Below are 21,928 nucleotides of genomic sequence, written 5' to 3'. Positions count from 1 at the left end.
TGGTTAGGCCGCATTTGGAGTACTGTGTGCAGTTCTGGTCGCGCACTACAGGAAAGATGTGATTAAGCTAGAGAGGGTGCAGAAAAGATTCACAAGGATGTTGCCTGGTGTGGAAGACTTGAGTTATAAAGAAAGATTGGATAGGCTGGGTCTATTTTCCCTGGAGCGAAGGAGGCTGAGAGGGGACATGATAGAGATATATAAAATTATGAGAGGCATAGATAGGGTAGATAGCCAGAGTCTGTTCCCCATGGTAGGGGTGACTAAAACTAGAGGGCATAGATTTAAGGTGAGAGGGAGGAGGTTTAAAGGGGATAAAAGGGGTAAATTTTTCACACAAACAATAGTGGGTATCTGGAATGAGCTGCCTGAGGTGGTGGTGGAGGCAGGAACAGTAGCAACATTTAAGAGGCATCTGGACAGGTACTAGAATGAGCAAGGCATAGAGGGATATGGAATTAATGCAGGCAGGTGGGATTAGTATAGATAGGCATTATGGTCGGCATGGACGCGGTGAGCCAAAGGGTCTGTTTCTATGCTGTACAACTCTATGACTCTAATGGGAAATATCTTTCTCTGTAATTTAGTGTGTTAGCTACCTATTAAGTACTGTGTAGTTAAAGTTGATGTTTAGTTTAGTTATAGCAAAAGTCTTAACCTGTGAAATCTTGTGCAATCCTTCATTGGTCTGGCGAGTTCACATCTCTGGTTTTTAAGTTAACGATCTCAACTGAGGTCCTAACAGTGCCACTGAACTCTAACTACATAATATTAACAAATAAGATTAACCCACGAGGCAAGGTGAATGTGACTGTCCTTGATATCAAGAAAGCATCTGACTAAGTGTGGCATCAAGCAGCCCTAGCAAAATTGAAGTCAATGGAAATCGGGGGGGAAAACTCTCGACTGGCTGGAGTTATACCTAACACAAAAGGTGATGGTTGTGGTTGTTGGAAGCCAATCATCTCAGTCCCAGGTCATCACAGCAGAAGCTCCTCAGGGTAGTGCCCCAGACCCAATCATCTTCAGCAATGATCCTCCTAAGGTCAGAAGTGGGGACGTTTACTGATGATTGCACATTGTTCAGTTCCATTCGCAACTCTTCAGATAGTGAAGCAGTCCATACCCGCACGTATGAAGGTCCGGACAACACTCAGCCTTGGGATGATAACAAGTAATATTTGCACCACACAAGTGGCAGTCAATGACCACCTCCAACAAGAGAGAATCTAACCATCTCTGCTTAACATTCAATGGTATTACCATTAGTGAAACCCCCGCTATCAACATCTTGGAGGGGTTACCGAACCAGCTAGATCAATAATATAACAAGAGGAGGTGAGAGGTTCACAATTTTACAGCAAGTAACTCACCTCCTGACTCCTCAAAGCCTGTCCACCATCTACAAGGCACAAGTCAGCAATGTGATGGAATACTTTCCACTGCCTGGATGAGTATAGATCCAGCAACACTCAAGAAGCTCGACACCATCCAGGACAAAAGCAGCCCGCCTGATCAGCACTCCCTCCACCACTGGCGCACAGATGCAACAGTGTGTACCAGTTATAAATACGATGCAGTGCAGCAACCCACCAAGGCTCCTTCGACAGCACCTTCTAAACCTGCAACCTCTACCACCTAGAAGGACAAGGGCAGCAGACGCGTGGGAATACCACCATCTGCAAGGTTGCTTCCAAGCCACAAACCATCCAACTTGTCACTGAGTTGGAAACCTGGAACTCCCTAACAGCAATGAGTGTACATACTGCACATGGACTGCAGTGGTTCAAGAAGGCAGCTCACCAGCACCTTCTCAAGGGCAATTTGGGGCGGGTAACAAATGCTGGCCTTCCTAATGATGCTCACATCCCAGGAACAAATAAAAGGAAAATCACTAAACATTTCATAAGCTTAAAATTTCTTTAAGAATGGCAACAGTGTTGGGGAAAAAGCCACCCTCCACACCTCATTGTCTACCACAGAATTGTACTTTGAGTCATAATCACAAATGTAATATTTTGGAACTCTGCAACCATATTTATTGGTTTGTATTGTGTTCCATATCCAATCACCTTAAAGTAAAAACTTCAGTATAAAGGTATACCAAATAGTTTTTAAAGTAAAACTATTAGAGAAATCTCATCTCCATGACTGTTTGAGAAGTTTCCTCCATATTTTTGTTGCTATATTTCTATGCTAGCTGCATCTCAACAAACCTGATGCATGGCTCTTCTGCTTTCCAACCCAAAATGGCACTTGAGGACAACACTTCTAAGGTTAGATTGAATAGTTTGGATGGGGTAGTGTTTGTGCAGTATGTCCAGGAAGCTTTTCTGACTCAGTATGTAGACTGCCCGACCAGAGGGGAGGCGATATTGGATTTGGTACTAGGTAATGAACCAGGGCAAGTGATAGAGCTGTTGGTGGGCGAGCACTTTGGAGATAGTGATCACAATTCTGTAGCATTCACTGTGGTAATGGAGAGGGATAGGTATGTGCAACAGGGCAAGGTTTACAATTGGGGGAAGGGTAGATATGATGCTGTCAGGCAGGAACTGAGGAGCATAAGTTGGGAGCATATGCTGGCAGGGAAGGGCACGGTCGAAATGTGGAACTTTTTCAAGGAGCAGATAGTAGGGGCCATTGATAAGCATGTCCCTGTCAGACAGGGAAGGGATGGTCATGTGAGGGAACCGTGGTTGACAAGAGAGGTTGAGAGTCTTGTTAGGAAGAAGAAGGATGTGTATATAAAGTTGAGGAAAAAGGGCACAGGCATAGCTCTGGAGGGATACAAGATGGCCAGGAAGGATCTGAAGAAAGGGATTAGGAGAGCTAAGAGAGGGCATGAAAAATGCTTGGCGGGTAGGATAAAAGAAAACCCCAAGGCCTTTTACGCGTATGTCAGAAATATGAGGATGACCAGGGGGACCATAGGTCCGGTCAAGGACAATAGCGGGAGACTGTGTGTTGAGCCGGAAGAGATAAGTGAGGTTTTGAATGAGTACTTCTCTTCGGTATTTACGAATGAGAAGGGGTGTATTACTGAAGAGGACGGTGTGAAACAGATTGGTAAGCTCGAGGAAGTGCTCGTTAGGAGGGAAGATGTGTTGGGGTTTTTGAATAACTTGAAGATAGACAAGTCTCCCGGGCCTGACGGGGTATATCCAAGGATGTTATGGGAAGCAAGGGATGAAATTGCAGAGCCGCTGGCAATGATCTTTTCATCTTCTCTGCTGACGGGGGTGGTACCAGGTGATTGGAGGGTGGCAAATGTTGTGCCCCTGTTCAAGAAAGGGAATAGGAACAACCCTGGGAATTACAGGCCAGTTAGTCTTACTTCGGTGGTAGGCAAGTTGATGGAAAAGGTGCTGAGGGATAGGATTTCTGAGCATCTGGAAAGACACTGCTTGATTCGGGACAGTCAGCACGGTTTTGTGAGGGGTAGGTCTTGCCTCACAAGCCTGATTGAATTCTTTGAGCAGGTGACCAAGCAAGTGGATGAGGGTAAACCAGTGGATGTGGTGTACATGGATTTTAGTAAGGCATTTGATAAGGTCCCCCATGGTAGACTTATGGAGAAAGTCAGGAGGCATGGGATAGTGGGGAATGTGGCCAGTTGGATTAAGAATTGGCTAACTGATAGAAGGCAGAGAGTGGTCTTAGATGGTAAATACTCAGCCTGGAGCCCAGTTACCAGTGGCGTGCCGCAGGGATCAGTTCTGGGTCCTCTCCTGTTTGTGATTTTTATTAACGACTTGGATGAGGAAGTCGAAGGGTGGGTCAGTAAATTTGCAGATGATACAAAGGTTGGTGGAGTCGTGGATACCGAGGAGGGCTATTGTCGTCTGCAAAGGGACTTGGATAGGTTGCAGTGCTGGGCTGAAAAGTGGCAGATGGAGTTTAACCCTGAAAAGTGTGAGGTCGTCCATTTTGGAAGGACAAACATGAATGCAAAATACTGGGTTAACGGTAGGGTTCTTGGGCATGTGGAGGAGCAGAGAGACCTTGGGGTCTATGTGCATAGATCATTGAAAGTTGCAACTCAAGTGGATAGGGCTGTGAAGAAGGCATATGGGGTGTTAGCGTTCATTAGCAGAGGGATTGAATTTAAGAGCCGTGAGGTGATGATGCAGCTGTACAGGACCTTGGTAAGGCCTCATTTGGAGTACTGTGTGCAGTTCTGGTCGCCTCATTTTAGGAAGGATGTGGAAGCCTTGGAGAGGGTGCAGAGGAGATTTACCAGGATGTTGCCTGGAATGGAGAATAAGTCTTACGAGGAAAGGCTGAACATTCTAGGCCTCTTCTCATTAGAAAGGAGAAGGATGAGGGGTGACATGATAGAGGTTTATAAGATGATCAGGGGAATAGATAGGGTAGACAGTCAGAAACTTTTTCCCCGGGTGGAGCAAAGCGTTACAAGGGGTCATAAATTTAAGGTGAAGGGTGGGAGATATAAGGGGGATGTCAGGGGAAGGTTCTTTACCCAGAGAGTGGTCGAGGCATGGAATGCCTTGCCCGGGGAAGTTGTTGAGTCAGAAACTTTAGGGACTTTCAAAAGGCTTTTGGATAGGTATATGGATAAAGGAGAATGATGGGGTATAGATTAAATTGTCCTTGACAGAGGACAAAGGATCGGCACAACATTGTGGGCCGAAGGGCCTGTTCTGTGCTGTATGTTCTATGTTCTATGTTCTATGTAACTTGTTTACATAAACTATATGCAAACTAAATGCTCCTAAAGATTGGCTAACCAGTTATCCCACATGACTTGTATGATAGCATTCATTCATAAAATGGACAGCATTAATTATTTAGCTGAGAAACATACAGCTCAGTGCAATGTTAACTCAGAGCATCCATTTACCAACATCCAAAATTTAATTCTTGTATTGGTCTTTTACGGAAAGCTTCAGAATGGACACATAGAAATATTGTAAATCTGCTACCAGAAAATGCTAAAAATATTCAACAAACTTACCCCTCCACAAATGAGTCCAATTTCGCCAGTTCATCTGATAACCCCACTAAGACATCTAAAGTTCCAACCTAAGGAGAAAAAAATCCAAAGTTAAATGCAATACCAAAATAAGTGAAAACATCTTCATCCAAAAACAGGTTGCCCTTTTTATAAATCGTAACTTTGAACGAACAATTCTATATTTCCCACACCAAAAGAGAAATGTTCAAGCGTAGCAATATTTAACAGTTTAGGGCGGCGCAGTGGTTAGCACCGCAGCCTCACAGCTCCAGGGACCCGGGTTCGATTCCAGGTACTGCCTGTGTGGAGTTTGCAAGTTCTCCCTGTGTCTGCGTGGGTTTTCTCCGGGTGCTCCGGTTTCCTCCCACAAGCCAAAAGACTTGCAGGTTGATAGGTAAATTGGCCATTATAAATTGTCACTAGTATAGGTAGGTGGTAGGGAAATATAGGGACAGGTGGGGATGTTTGGTAGGAATATGGGATTGTGGATTAGTATAAATGGGTGGTTGATGTTCGGCACAGACTCGGTGGGCCGAAGGGCCTGTTTCAGTGCTGTATCTCTAATCTAATCTAAATCTAAATGGATGACATGACCAAAACCATTGTAAGCAACGAAGGGGGAATGATAAAATGCAGAATCTTCACAACCAATGTTCTCTCTAAAATACACATGCACGGTGCCACACAATCTGGAATGTATCGCGCATTGCAAAAAAAGATGCTCACAACTATGTCAGTTCGTCAGGAGAGATTTCCAGCATATTGCTAATTATGATTTTTAAAATGCAAACCATCCACAGACAAAAAAAAAGTAGTGTTCGGACGTTTGCAGCCTGACAGTACAAAGAAAATTGAGGACAAACTATTCACGTGAAATTTACATTATAAAATACAGGGCATAAAAATTACCTTTTTTTTTTAAATCTCGTGTTTCAATGGCAACAGAACTACTGGGGGGGGGGGGGGGGGGGGGGGGGTGTCCTTCATGCCTGAAGGATTTTACCATTTCAACATTGTATTTTATGACAATAAACCCAAATTACACTCTCTCAACACTTCATCCTAATTTCCAAACTGATTAAAAATATTCTTTTGTGGAGCTTAAACACAGAGAATTGGGTCAACAGGTGAGTAAACTCCTCAAAGTACACTACCATACACCATAATAATTTGCATAACAAAGCAACCCCTTTTCAACATGCAGTGACCTAAACTTCCCATCTTAAATTAGGCAAAATAATTAAAATGTGTAGAATACCAGCACACTAAGAGATCTCATTTTACCATAACTTGAATTTTCAGCTGCTGATTCAAAAAGACATGTTATACAGAGCCATATTAAGACAATGTAGTATTTAAAAAGTTGGGTGTAGGCCCTCTTTTAGCCACTGATTGCCCTGTTGAGTCCATGACTTCCAGCAATCTGATGCAATACTGATCCAATTAAAGGAACTATACTCCCATTTCTGCTCTATTGATCCAAGTGGTACATGACAACCACGTGACTGGTAAGGCACGGAAATTGTTGGATTTCATTTCTTCCAAGATTGCTTTTCAGGTATGCCTCCTCCAATGCATGCTTCTATCTTCATCATCAATTGAAACCACGTGACTCTTCAGGGACTTACAGCTCCCTGCACCATATTTTTTTTATTGAAAATTTGGAATATAACTTGCAGATCCAATCATTCAATGTAAGCAACAAGGAGGATGGGAATTACATAAGCTTTTATTCTCCACTGTGCATCTGGCCACCCAGCAACCTCCCTCCCATTCCAACCTCCCACCTGACCTTGCTCAACAGAAACTTCAAGCATCATTCTCCTCTCGTCAGGCAGGCCACCCTCAAGTAATCTGTCTGCTCTCTGCCCAGCCAGCTTACTCCCTGTCCCACACCCCACCAACTACTTGGGGGTTTGCAACAAAGAAGTGGTGGGAGAGAGACTCAAGTCTAAGTAGTTCATGAGGGACCCAGAAGTCTAACAGGAGTCATTCATCTATTAGAAATCTTATACACAACCCCAAAAGTTACTGTTTACATACAACCTTGCCAGAGGAACTTAAGCAGGATGAACAGTGGATAAAACACCGGGGCCAGATGAGGTGCATCCAAGGATACAGAGGGAAGTGAGGATGAAAATTGCAGAGCAACTGGCCATAATTTTTCAGTCTTCCTTAAACTCGGGGGTGGTGCCAGAGGACTGGAAAATTGCAAACGTTACACCCTTGTTTAAAAAAGGGTGTAAAGATAAGCCCAGCAACTACAGGTCAGCCAGTTTAACTTCGGTAATGGGAAAACTTCTAGAAAAAATAATTAGGGACAAATTCAAGTCATAAGGACAAATGTGAGTTAATTAAGAAAAGCTAGCATGGATATAAGGGAAAATCATGTTTAACTAACGGAGTTTTTTGAGGAGGTAACAGAGGGTTGATGAGGGCAATGCTATTGATGCGGTGTACATGGGACTTTCAAAAGGCGTTTGATACAGTGCCACATAACAGACTTGTAAGCAAACTTGTAGCCCATGGAATAAAAGGGATGGTAGCAACATGGGTACAAAATTGGCTAAGTGACAAGAAACAAAATGTAGTGGTTAATGGATGTTTTTTAGGCTGGAAGAAGGTTTGTAGTGGAGCTCCCAGGGATCAGTATTGGGACCCTTGCTTTTCCTGATATATATTAATAGCCTAGACCTTGGTGTACAGGGCACAATTTCAAAGTTTGCAGATGACACAAAATTTGGAAGCATTGTGAACTGTACGGAGGATAGTGTAGAACTTCAAAAGGACACAGACAAGTTGGTGGAATGAGCAGACAGGTGACAGATGAAGTTCAATGCAGAGAAATATGAAGTGATTCATTTTGGTAAGAAAAACATGGAGAGACAATATAGAATATAAAGGGTACAATTCTAAAGGGGGTGCAGGAGCAGAGGGATTTAGGTGTATGTGTAAAGTCATTGAACGCAGCAGGACAGGTTGAGACAGTGGTTAATAAAGCATACAGTATCCTGGGCTTTATTAATAGGGGCATAAAGTACAAGAGCAAAGAAGTTATGTTGAACTTGTATAAGACACTAGTTAGCCCTCAGCTGGAGTACTGCGTCCCATTCTGGGCACCACAGTGGAGGAAAGATGTGAGGGCATTGGAGAGAGTACAGAAAAGATTCAACAGAAAGGTTCCAGGGATGAAGAATTTCAGTTATGAAGATAGATTGGAGAAGTTAGGACTGTTTTCCTTGGAGAAGAAAAGGCTGAGAGGTGATTTGATAGGGGTATTCAAAATCATGACGTGTCTGGACAGAATAGATGGAGAGAAACTGTTCCCACTTGTGAAAGGATCGAGAACGAGAGGGCACAGATTTAAACTATTTGGCAAGAGAAGCAAAAGTGACAGGAGGAAAAACTTTTTCACACAGCGAGTGGTTAAGGTTTGGAATGTGCTGCCTGAAAACGTGGTGGAGGCAGGTTCAATTGAAGCATTCAAAATAGAATTATACAGTTATATGAAAAGGAAGAATGTGCAGGGTTATGGGGAGAAGGCAGGGGAATGGAACTGAGGGAGTTGCTCTTTCAGAAAGCCAGTGCAGACACAATGGGCCGAATGGCCTCCTTCTGCACTGTAATGATTCGGTCAACAAAATACATAGGTAAGTATTAGTGTTGAACTGTTAGAAGGGTACTCCGAGTATAACACTTCACAATACTAGCTGAATCCCTTTCTAATCTATGTAAATATCAGCTAAGTAGTGGTAAATTAATAGTGCTCCAAATTACTACATGCATCCCATGATCAAAAATTTCTATATACCTTGCCCCACACTGTCAGAAGAGTGGGCTAGAATTTTGTACCTTACCACTCAATAATCTCACTGGAGCTAAAGATTAGGGCACAGTTTAGCCAACTGACAACCACACTGAAAGCTTCCTCCATACCAATATTTGCAGAATCTTTTCATATATGCCAGTATAGTAGAAATGTCACCAAAGTTCTAAGTGCTAAAGCCTCTGCTCAGGATACATCTTGGGCTTAATCTAAACACATCACACAAGTTGTTTTCTATCAGGTATTCCAGACAAACAGTAATAGTTGAAATGGAGCTGAAATAATAAATTTATGTAGTTCATTTATCAATAAACATGCAAGTTATTGTGTTGAAATTGTTTGCTCGGCCATAAAAATAAAAAACAACCATTCTGCATATTCTTTCCATTCATTCTTTGCAGGCAAGAATGTGATAAATGAAGGACAGCAATGCAAAATACCATGCATGTGGACTGATTAGTGAAAAGCTTCACCACTTCTTTCTCCATGTTCACATTCTTTTTTTTTTAGAATATTACAGCGCAGTACAGGCCCTTCGGCCCTCGATGTTGCGCCGATCATCTGACCTACACTATTCCATTTACATCCATATGTCTATCCAATGACCACTTAAATGCCCTTAAAGTTGGCGAGTCTACTACTGTTGCAGGCAGGGCGTTCCACGCCCCTACTACTCTCTGCATAAAGAAACTACCTCTGACATCTGTCCTATATCTTTCACCCCTCAACTTAAAGCTATGTCCCCTCGTGTTCACTCTGAATCATGTAATAAAATAAATTTCCTCTTTAAACACCATGTGAAAATTAGGAAATGTTATCTACCTGATTGGATTTTTACCTTTCCAGTATCTATGTATATTGCTACACTTCAGCTACCATTCTAGAATTTACAACAAATGCTGGCTTAGACCGAAAAATATGTTCATCTTGCACCAAGCAGGAAATGGACTGTGAACACATACAATTCTTTTGGGGGGTAATATAATTGGCTTCATTGCCATAGAACTGTAGTTCAGGGAGCAGGTTGTGAGGTTATACAATTTTATATCATGACATTTCAAGCCAGAATCATTTGAAAATGCAAACATTCAGTAAAAGGTACCCATTTTGTTACTTACCTTCAAATCTGGAATTGCAAACTTGAAGTTGGTAGAGAGATGGTTGTTCCTCGTAGTTGCAGCATTTAATTTGTCCCATGTCTGTTGACATGTTTTTTCCCCAGGGGCAGATATTAGCCAAAACTCTGTCATCCTCACTAAGTAAATCCCTTGAAGCAAACTGATATACTGAAATAAGACAATAACAGAGTTAAAGCAATAGTACCTCAATGTTTTACCTTGCATGTCAGTTCTTAGAATTAGCCTTACTTTGCTTGACCATTTCTGATCACGAGTCCAAAAAATACAATTCATAAGGCAAGGATTATATTGTATTGATTATGCATTCACATATGTAGGAATCCAGGTTGAACATGACCCATGCTCCCTCAAATTAAGGACCCTAAACAAAATATGTTTAACGCTATACACTGAACTTTAAATGAGAAATCTCTAGTGTGAACAGTTCACGAAACATACTATACTGTTCACTGCAAGCTTAAATTTTTTTTTAATTCATTCATAGGATGTGGGCGTCACTGGCCAGGCCAGCATTTATTGCCCATCCCTAATTGCCCTAACTGAGTGGCTTGCTCGGCCATTTCAGAGGGCATGTAAGAGTCAACCACATTGCTGTGGGTCTGGAGTCACGTGTAGGCCAGACCAGATAAGGACAGCAGATTTCCTTCCCTAAAGGACATTAGTGAACCAGATGGGTTTTTACAACAATCAACAATGGTTTCATGGCCATCATTATACTAGCTTTAATTCCAGATTTATTAATTGAATTCAAATTCCACCTTCTGCTGTGGTGGGATTTGAACCCATGTCCCCAGAGCAATACCCTGGGTCTCTGGGTTACTAGTTCAGTGATAATACCACTACACCACCGCTTCCCCTAAATGGACATGGCATATCACTGGTATGGGGTGCATTGCTCTGCAGTTGTGGTTAAAGCACACTGCAGAAAACAATATAGGCATTTAATACTAAAACCAGGGGCTTAATGCTAATACGAACAAACCAGCACTTACAGAGTGCCTTTCAAGGCCTCAGGATGTCCCAAAGACTTCCAACCAATGAATTAACACTTTTGTAACTTTGGGAAATGCAGCAGCCAATTTGTGCACAGCAAGGTCCCACAAACAGCAATGAGATAAATAACTAGATAATTTGTTTTAATGATAATGGTTGAGGGGTAAATGTTAGCCACAAAATTAAGAACTCCCCTGCTGCTGTTTGAATAGTGCCATAAGATCTTTTATATCCACAAGAGGTCAGACATGGCTGCTGTTTAATGTCTCACCCAAAACAGAATACCTCCAATAACTCAGCATTCCCTCAATTACTGAACTCCTTGCGAGTTGCAACACAGAAAGTCTAATTTGGCGCCTCATTGTTTTTAACAATTGCTTCCATAAAACAGAGCTTTATGATACAATGTTCAAAGGGAACAGAAGCTGCTCGTATAGTCAAAGGGTATCAGGGGTAGGCGGGAAAGTGGAGTGGAGGCCACAATCAGATCGACAATGATCTTATTAAATGGCACAGGAGGCTCAAAGGGGTCGAATGGCCTACTCCCGCTTCTAATTTGTATGTTTGTGTGCTACTCTTAAGTGCTCTAACGAACTTCCTATTGGATACTACCTCTTTTAAAAACCTATTTTCGTGTTATTCGTTATTTAACCTCAGGGATCGAATAATTGTTACATTTGAACTACCACACTGAAATGTGTGGTGTACTGAGAAATGTGTGGTGACGGGATGGTCAAATGGGCAGAAAAGTGGCAGATGGAATTTAATGCTGAAAAGTGTGAGGTGATACACTTTGGAAGGAGTAATGTGACACGGAAGTATTCAATGAATGGCCTGACACTGGGAGGTTCCGAGGAACAAAGGGACCTTGGCGTGTTTGTCCATAGATCTCTGAAGGCAGAAGGGCAGGTTAATAGGGTGGTGAAAAAGACATATGGGACACTTGCCTTTATCAATCGAGGCATAGATTACAAAAGCAGGGAGGTCATGTTGGACTTGTACAGAACTTTGGTAAGGCCACAGCTGGAGTACTATGTGCAATTCTGGTCGTCACATTATAGGAAGGATGTGATTGCATTGGAGGGGGTGCAGAGGCGATTCACCAGGATGTTGCCTGGGATGGAACATTTAAGCTACGAAGAGAGGTTGGATAGGCTTGGGTTGTTTTTGCTGGAGCAGAGAAGACTGAGGGGTGACCTGATCGAGGTGTACAAGATTATGAGGGGCATGGACAAGGTGGATAGGGAGCAGCTGTTCCCCTTAGTTGAAGGGTCAGTTTGAGGGGTCACAAGTTTAAGGTGAGGGGCGGGAAGTTTAACGGGGATTTGAAGAAAAACTTTTTTTACCCAGAGGGTGGTGACGGTCTGGAATGCTCTGCCTGGGAGGGTGGTAGAGGCGGATTGCCTCACATCCTTTAAAAAGTAACTGGACGAGCACTTGGCACGTCGTAACATTCAAGGCTATGGGCCAATTGCTGGCAAATGGGATTAGGTAGACAGGTCAGGTGTTTTAATGCATCGGTGCAAACTCGATGGGCCGAAGGGCCTCTTCTGCACTGTATTATTCTGTGATATTGACAGGGTATCTTGTTTAAAATTTTGATTTAAAAATAGTTACTGTGTAGCTTCTGTGTAGTAGTGCACTTGAGCACATAATCTAAACTGACATTTAAATCTCTGGCGTGGAGTTTAAACTTAATCTCCTAACTCGAGACCAGAGTGCTGCACAGAGCCACGGTTGACACCTGATGAAGGTTTAAATCTTCCATTCATCAGATACAATAACTAAAAAAAAAAATCATGGATCACAATCTTTTAACTGCAGAAGTAGTTTATCCCCCCAATTTATATTATACTTCTCACCCAACCAAACCATGATCCAATGAGCAAAGAAACAGAATAATACGGATGAAGACAGGTGTAAGCAATAAAGGCTGAGGTCTTGATAAATGCCCAATACTTCAGCCTCTAGTTTGAAGAACAAAAATCACAGGACATGTGTTTAAATATGGTATTTAATGGCTGTGGAACAATCTACAAATTTACTGCTGATACCAAATATTATATTTACTTCTGTAATAAAATGTTGATATAGTTTTAATTTTAGAAGATATATTCATGAACCCCTCCTTCCAAATTAGAAAATAAGTGAACAGAAAACTGCTTCAAACAAAAATCCATTACAAGAGCTGGTTTTCACATGGGTTTTATATCCTAACTTGGAGATGCGATCTGAGCAGTTTTCATTGCACTTTAATTACACAATTTGGCCTTTTGAGATTTACATTCAAAACTGCCATTTTTGTTCAAAATTATAATTCTACTATATTACCATGAGATTAAGAAAATTACACCGGTCCATAACTAATTGCAGGGAAAATCAGACAGTCACAGATCGGTGTCTTAATCTATATTAAGCTACATGCTGATCCCTGATGGCACAGCTGGTAAAGCCAGCATGTAACAAAGCAATACAGGACAAAAGGTCTGGGGTTCAATTACCAATTATGAGTTAGCTGCTATCAGTTATACTGGCAATATGAGTCTTAGAATTAGCCTAAACATTCAGGCACGAATGGGGGAAAGATAATCCTGTTTCCAAACCTGCTATGGAGTATGCACGTGTAGATGCTGGGTGAAGCTAAGACTTAGGTCATTCACGTGCAAACAGGCAAGATATTAGGTTGCCAGCATGTTTTGAATCGTGGCACAGATAGAATCAATTCCTTCAAAAAGAATGCAAAGAAAAGCATGGTATTATTCCCAATTGTGACTAGGTCACCCGGAGACAACAGCTAATTAGTCCCTGGTGACAACACACCTCTCTCTTTCCTCTAAGGGGAAAGGATATCACATATAGTCTATATGTCACGAATGCTGGGTAGAAAACTGCGCACATAATTCTAGGAATGAATCACAGTAAAATATTAGCAGTTCAAAATAAGTCAGAGACAACTTCAAATGAGGATTAACAAATCACGTTTATGTTACAGAATAAGACCAGACTAAGAAATCTCAATTTTCATTTCTTCAACAATACCTAAGCCTTCCAGCAACTTCCTGACCATCAGTCTACCAAAGTCTTGTATTAGTTTGTTTTCTTTTCCCCTCTTCTGCACAGGGCAAGAGAAGAATCTTTTTTTATAAATTTATCTTCTCCCTCTCATGCTTACAAGTGTTAGTCCAGTTTTCTTAATCTGAAATTGTTCAATTTGAATTAACTTCAAGCAAATTCAAAATGAAGAACCAACTCCCATTAAAAATATTTAAAACATTTTAATTCTAATTTCCATCTCAAATGGCATTGATCAGTGAAATCTGCCACTTAATTTGAATTCCACCTGGTTCAAAGGGACCAGAGCAGACAAATTGCCTGATGTATTCCACCTAGTCTTGCTGAAAAGGGCAAGTTAATTCATCAAAGCATTTTGAACCGACCCTGCTTTTGTATCATGGGTTGGCACTTCGAAATTCATTGTCCAATTGTTCAAGTCTCAGTCCACACATTTAGGAAGATTCCCACAGAAATTGCTGACAAGCACGTACATTAAAGGTCTGCTCGGGTCTGCAAACGAAACCTGACCTGAGCCTGACAACCACATCTGACCCGAGCTCGACCCGGCCTGAGTCCTTTCATTGTTTCCCACGCCTATCCTGACCACCGGAATATAATCAACTTTAATTGAAAAGGTTGTGCTCTACCTTGGATGGAATCGCTCACTGCAGACTAGTGCAGAGAGTTTCCCACCTTGACATACTGGCTGTCACTGTGTCCAACCCAGCCCAACCCGACCCGAGCCCGAATGCTGGACCCGGAAGAGCGACCCGACCCGAACCAGACACGTTGTCAGGTCCGGGTTGGGTAGCCATGCTGTAACGTACATTAAAATGACTGGTTTTGTCCCATTATAAGCCCAAAGACATTTTAAATGCTGATAAAATTGACCTTAATAAGCTGCACCCAAGCAGAGTGCAAGTATTTTTAAATGCGCAGGGGCAGATGAGAGGGAAGAAAGCTAAACAGCAAATTTCCATCATGGTTTACACCAGCAAGCCTGTTAAGAAAACACAGCTGCCGACTAGGAATCAGCATCAATGTTTTCCAGGTGCTGTTACTGCCTATAATCTACAAAATTAAAAAGGTGTGGATTACCTTTGAGGAGTTGCTTCATCACCGCGGCCAAAGCAAGGCACGGCGAAGCAGAAATGTTACCTTAATCGGTGAGCCTCATAGTTGTCAACAAGTACCTGCATCTAAAAGTAAAATGCATTGCCAACTGCTTTCTGCACTGAAAAATCATCCCACCAGAGGAACCTGCATCATCTCAAAGATCCCAGATATGCATCAATATCCTGAGCTCTTAAGGACATAAGATGTTTCTAACGACTGCCAGCAAACATGGGCTTTGGATCCATTGTTGGTGCATATAAAGACGTCCTGACATCTGGATTGCTAGCCAACACAAAAACTGGAAAGAAGCTGTTCCAATGGAAGCGAGGTGAAGAAGCAGCCTAAATAATTGGATCCACCACAAAAATGGATAGTGGAATGAGTCCCCACTTCAACGTGGCAAGTCCACTTTGGTGCAATTCAATTACAGAATCATAGAATGGTTACAGCGCAGAAGGAAGCTCATCGTGTCCATGCCGGCTCCCTGCAAGAGCAACTCAGCTAGTCCCACTCTGCCGATCTTTCCCCATAGCCCTGCAAATGTTTCTCATCAGTTAATTATCCAATTCCCTTATGAAAGCCAGGATTGAAACCACCTCCACCATACTCTCTCAGGCTGTACAGTGGCGCAGTGGTTAGCACTGCAGCCTCACAGCTCCAGGGACCCGGGTTCGATTCCGGGTACTGCCTGTGTGGAGTTTGCAAGTTCTCCCTGTGTCTGCGTGGGTTTTCTCCGGGTGCTCCGGTTTCCTCCCACAAGCCAAAAGACTTGCAGGTTGACAGGTAAATTGGCCATTATAAATTGTCACTAGTATAGGTAGGTGGTAGGGAAATATAGGGACAGGTGGGGATGTTTGGTAGGAATATAGGATTAGTATAAATGGGTGGTTGATGTTCGGCACAGACTCGGTGGGCCGAAGGGCCTGTTTCAGTGCTGTATCTCTAATCATAATCTAATCATTCCAGATCCTAACCACATGCTGCATAAAAACAGTTTCTCATTTTGCCTTTGGTTCTCTTGCCATTCACCATATCAGTGTCCTCTGGTTGTCGACCCTGCTGCCATTGGGAACAGTTTCTGCCTATTCACACACCATCCTGACTTGGAACTATATCGCCGTTCCTTCACTGTCGCTGGGTCAAAATCCTGGAGCTCCCTTCCTAACAGCACTGTGGGTATACCTACCCCACATGGACTGCAGCGGTTCAAGAAGGCAGCTCACCACCACCTTCTCAAGGGCAATTAGAGATGGGCAATAAATGCTGGCCTGGCCAGCGTCGCCCACATCCCGTGAATGAATTTAAAAAAAACTCTGTCCAGGCCCCTCATGATTTTGAATACCCCTATCAAATCTCTCTCAACTTTCTCCAAGGAGAACAGCCCCAGCTTCTCCAATCTACCCACGGACGTAATTGAAGTCCCTCATGCCTGAAACCATTCTTGTAAATCTTCTCTGCACCCTCTCTAATGCTTTCAAATGCATCCCAAAGTGTGTTCCCCAGTATTGGACACAATACTCCCGTTGAGGATGACTCAATGTTTTTTTTTTAAAAAGGTTCACCATAACTTCCTTGCTTTTGTAATGTATGCCTCTATTTATAAAGCCCAGGAGCCTATCTGCCTTATTAACTGACTTCTCAACCTGCCAAGCCACCTTCAACGATTTGTGCACATACACCCCCAGGTCCCTTTGCTCCTACATGCTTTAGAATTGTATCCTTTATTTTGTATTGCCTCGTCTCATTCTTCCTACCAAAATGTCACTTCACACTTCTCTGCATTAAATTTCATCTGCCACATGTCCACCCATTCTACCAGCCTGTCCTCAAGGTCTATCGCTGTCATCCTCAAATTTCACAATACTTCCAAATTTTGTATCATCTGCAAATATTTAAATTGTACCCTACACACCCAATCTAGGTCATTAATATAAATCAAGAAAAGCAGTGATCCAAGTACTGACTAGGAACAGCACTATATAACTTCTTCCAGTCAGTAAAACAACCACTCACTGCTACTCTGTTTCTGGTCACAGACAACTTTGTATCCATGCTGCCACTGTCCCTTTTATTCCATGGGCCTCAACTTTTCTGACAAGCCTGTTGTGTGGCACTTTAATCAAAAACCTTTTGGAAGTTCAGGTACGCCACATCTTGCCTTTACCCAAATCCGTGCAGGCTTTCCTTAATTAATACATTTGTTAACTTTGTCCCAGATTATCACTTCTGAAAGCTTTCCCATCACTGACGTTAAATTGACTGGCCTGTAGTCACTGGGCTTATCCTTAAACAAGGGAGTAACATTTGCAATTCTCCAGTCCTCTGGCACCACCCTGTATTCAAGGAGCACTGGAAGAATCTAGCCAATGCCTCCACAATTTCCACCTTTGCTTTCCTCAGTATCCTCGGATGCTTCTCGTCCGGTCCTAGTGACTTAACAACCTTGAGTACAGCCAGTCTTTCTACTACCTCCTGTCAATGTTTAGCCTATCCAGTTTCTCAACTCCCACCTCTTTCATTATGACTTTGGTAGCATCTTCTTCCTTGATGAAGACAGATACAAAGTACTAATTTCATACCTCAGCCATGCCCTCTGCCTCTATTAGTAAATCCCCTTTTTTGTCAATTGCTGACAAAATGGCTGACAGCTCAGCCAGATGTTCCAATTGAAGTTTGCTTGTAGATGAACATGCTGTTAGCTGGAAGCCAACAACAATCACTGTTTTGTGAAATGACTGAAGTTTGCATGGCAAAGCTCTCAAAGGTCAATCACCCACATTTCAAGCATTTTTTTGCCATATTTGCGTTCCTTCTTGTTCAGAATTGCTCAATTTAAATTATTTTGAGCAAAAACATGGCAGTATAGTCAAGACTGCCAATTCAAACATACGGGGCAAGTGACCTGCTCCCAGGCCTCTGCTGATGCCTCCTGGTGTAAATGACTTACCAACCACTCCACCCATAAGTACAACTGGGATTTGTCAAAGTAACAGTTTTTTGAAAAGATGTCCAACTGTATAAAAGGAATGCAGTAGATGGAGTGTACATGGATTTTCAGAAGTCATTTAATTAGGTGGTTCACAAGGGGGTTGTCAAAACATTTAGCATATGGTAGAAGAGGAAATGCAGTATTACTTCGTATTACATAGGAGATACAGCACAGGAAAAGGCCACTTGGCTCAACTAGTCCATGCCTGCATTTATGCTCCACTCAAACTTCCTGTCTTTCCTCAAATAACTCCATCAGCATAACCCTCTCTTCCCTTCTCCCTCATATGCTTATCTACCCTTCCCTTAAATGCATCTGCACTCTTCGATTCATCACTGTGTGGCAGCAAGTTCCGCACTCACCACTCTGAGTGAAGAAGTGTCTTCTGAATTCCCAATTTGATGACTATCTTATATTGATGATCTCTAGGTTTGTTCTTCCCCACAACTGGAAGCATTCCCTCTGACTATCAAAACCTTACATAATTCTAAAGACCTCTATTAGGTCACCCCTCAGCCTTCTCTATTCAGAGAAAAAAAAGAGACCCAGCCTGTTCTTCCTCTCCTGATGGGCATACCCCTACATTTCTGGTATCTGGTACCGCGTAAATCTTTTTTGCACCCTCTCCAGTGCCTCCACATTCATTTTATAATACGACTATCAGAATTGTGTGCAGTACTCCAGGCGTGGTCTAACCAAGGTTCGATACAAGTTTAGCATAATTTCTACTATTAATTCTATCCCACTAGAAGCCACCTTAACTGGTGTCGCTACTTATAATGATTTGTGTATTTGTACTCCTAAGTGATATGCACCCTCTTTATTTTGCTTGCCAAAATGTAAAACCTCACAGTTATCTATTCATTTGCCAATTATATGGCCATTCTGCAAGTTTAATCTTTTCTTGCACTTAATTGCAGTCCTCCTTAGTATTGACTATCCTCCAAATTTGGTACCATCTGAAAATTTAGAAACTGTGTTTGTGATTCCAAAGTCTTAACCACTCATATCAACTGTGAACATTGGCCCCAGCACTGGTCCTTGTGGACCACCACTTTCCACCTTCTGCAACTATGAATTACTACCCTTTATTCCTATTCTCTGCTTTATCGTGAAGCCAGCTAGCTATCCATGCTGTTAATTGTCTCCACAAGTAGAGGATCTGACTAACAGCAGAAAAAATCTCAGTAAATTGGACAGGTTGGCAGAATGGCCATGTAGGTGGTAGATGCACATGAATATGGAAGAAAAACAAGGAATGGGAGTATACACTCAATTGAAAGGTGAAAATGTGGGCGAGTAGAGACATTGAGGGACTCAAATACATTAATTGCCTAAAAGTGCAAGCGTAGGTAAATGAATCCATAAAAGGCCATCAGTGTTTTTAGTTTTATAAATAGGGGTGTAGAATATATAGTAACAATAAATCTGAACAAAGCATTGCTAAGGCCATAAGTCAAGAGCACCGAGAGCAATTTTGGGCACTCCATTACAGAAAGGACATTAAAGCAATAAAAAAATATATAGTATAGACTAAAGGATGATGCCAGGGATGGGAAACAATAGTTATTAAAAGAGTTTGAGATACTGGGCCTATTCTATAGAAGGCCAAGGGGAAATTTTAAACAGATGAAGGATCTTAAAAATCCTGAGGGGTCATGACAAGGTGAATGTGGAAAGGATGTTTCCCCTTGTGGGAAAATCTAGAACTAGGGGTCACTGTTTAGAAATAAGGGGTCGCCCATTTAAGACAGAGATGAGGAGAAATTTTTTCTCTCAGAGGGTCGTTAATCTTTGGAATTCTCTTCCTCAAAAGGCGGTGGAAGCAGAGTCTTTGAATATTTTTAAGGCAGAGGTAGATAGATTCTTGATAAGCAAGGGGTGGAAGGTTATTGGGGGTAGGTGGAATTGTGGAGTCATCAGGTCAGCCATTAACTTATTGAATGGTGGAGGAGGCTCGAAGGGCCAAGTGGCCTACTCCTGCTCCTAACTTGTATGTTAATAATCTTTTCCTACTCAGCCCATTTCCTCTGCTTGGGAGGTCAGGCAGGGGTCAATTTTAAATGGTCACGAAGAGATGCAAAAGGGGTAGGGAAAATTCCTTTACAAAGCAATTTGTTGAGGATGGAGTACATGGTCTCAGGAATAGTAAAAGAGCATTTTTTTTTGAAAAGGGGAAAATGGATGCACCTTTTAAGCATAAGTGGTTACGGGGATACGGGAAATTGCAGTATGACATTAATCAGTCGTAACCATCGCAAAAGCCTTAATGTATAAAATAATGCACTAATAACCTGACAATGAATCTAATAATAAATGCAGCACCTTATCGCCAACCTTCCTGCATACTTCAATAATACCAAATAGTCAGTGTCAGAATCTGCAATGGGTAGGAAACAATTCTTATTGAAACTGAAGTTAAGTTTACCGAACAGTTAGCTTAGATGTTGAGAAAATGTTGAAAATTGTTCCAAAAGCTTCGGCCAAGATATTTAAACAAGAGTACCACAGTTTGGTGATTTGACTTACCTTACTGGCATCCAGTTTTGGCCACACACTTGCTACACAGACCTCTGCTTTACAACATAAGCTCTCTCTCATTCTGATAAAAAGCAACAAAAAAGAATCTTTTCTGAACTAGTCAAGGTTAAAGATTTCACTGACAATTTTGCAATTGAAAAGTAATACGAATACCAGTGTAACACTAAATAGTAAATCGGAAGTATGTTCACATATACATGAACAATACAAAGTCCCTAATAAGGTCAACTAATTTCCTGGTAAAATTCGCTTTATATATCACTTGGCCACATTTCTAAGTAACAGCAGCACTTAAGATCACCGATCATCTGACAACCACCAGAATCCTTACAACAGCTCCCAAGAAATTTGTTAGCACCTCATTGCAAGCTCAGTGTGTACATGCACACGCGCACTGCACCTGCCACAACAAAGCATAACAGACATGTACAATCCTGGAGGCAGGATTTTTTTTAAAACATCAGCCAATACTCAACGATAGCAGCTGAATATTTCCCCAGCTGAGGAAACTGGACAATTTCAGCGATTGCTCAACTGATCCTCACACTTCCCCAAAACTTGCACACTTGGCAAACACAGGGGATGAAGAGGAGGGAAAAACCAAGCGGGGACATTGTGCATAGCGACACCCTGAACTGGCCACCCAGCTCCTGGGCGCTTCAATGCCAGTGAAGCACCAAAGAACACCTGCCCAACACGGTGGAAAAGGATCGGTGACTCTCTAGCGGGGGCCGGGGCCTTACTCCTCCATCATTCCTCAATCGCCCCGCCGGCCCCGTTTAACTTACAACCCCCGACCCACAACCATGACAACATGAGGCAGCCATCACCTTTCAAATGTCCCACATCCGTAATTAAAGCTGGGGCGGGAGGGAGTAGAGGAACGTACCGACTGAAGGGGTGTGGATAGGGGGAGACGACGTTGCGCAGCTCCTGGTTGCCGGTGGTCCTGTAACCGCTCCGCTCCTCTTCACATCGCTCGAGCTGCCCAGCCCCCGGTCAGTCAGTCAGTCAGTCAGCTGAGCGGCACGCGCCTGCGCACTCCCGGCTTCCGCTTCACGCGCGCGGACGCGTACATACGTCGCAGTGTTCCTGGGAGTCTCGTGATGCAGCGCGGAATGCAAGGAGGGTGGCGGCTGCGGGCACTGTTTGGTCACACTTGTTGCTGCTGAAAACTTCTGTCTGTTATTCTGAGGGGGTGGGGGAGGGAAATTGCATACTTTTAGAAAGGGTTTCCGTAATTTGCGTTGCTCTTGCTGAATGAGAATGCCCCAAATCCTGAAGTTGCCCCA

The 21,928-nt window shown here is 42.6% G+C and overlaps 1 protein-coding gene across 4 annotated transcripts in view; it reads right to left on the bottom strand.

Moving 5' to 3' along the window:
• The window catches only part of atp6v1c1a (ATPase H+ transporting V1 subunit C1a), a 107,633-nt gene extending 85,963 nt beyond the window's left edge, over window positions 1-21,670 (bottom strand). The window contains exons 1-4 of one of the 4 annotated variants that reach the window (XM_068032401.1): window positions 21,467-21,670; window positions 13,540-13,661; window positions 9,923-10,090; window positions 4,979-5,046 (exon numbers count right to left, since the gene is read on the bottom strand). In XM_068032401.1, the coding sequence (XP_067888502.1) occupies window positions 4,979-5,046; window positions 9,923-10,054 (200 nt within the window). In that variant the 5' untranslated portion in view covers window positions 10,055-10,090; window positions 13,540-13,661; window positions 21,467-21,670. The remainder of the gene's footprint in view (window positions 1-4,978; window positions 5,047-9,922; window positions 10,091-13,539; window positions 13,662-21,466) is intronic. The other 3 variants (XM_068032402.1, XM_068032398.1, XM_068032399.1) reach the window with 3 other exon arrangements.
• Between the last annotated feature and the right edge of the window lie 258 nt (window positions 21,671-21,928).

Source organism: Heterodontus francisci, chromosome 5 (genome assembly GCF_036365525.1).
Source record: "Heterodontus francisci isolate sHetFra1 chromosome 5, sHetFra1.hap1, whole genome shotgun sequence".
Lineage (NCBI taxonomy): Eukaryota > Metazoa > Chordata > Chondrichthyes > Heterodontiformes > Heterodontidae > Heterodontus > Heterodontus francisci.
Note: the sequence above shows the minus strand (reverse complement) of the source record. Positions and strands in the feature narration are given on the sequence as shown.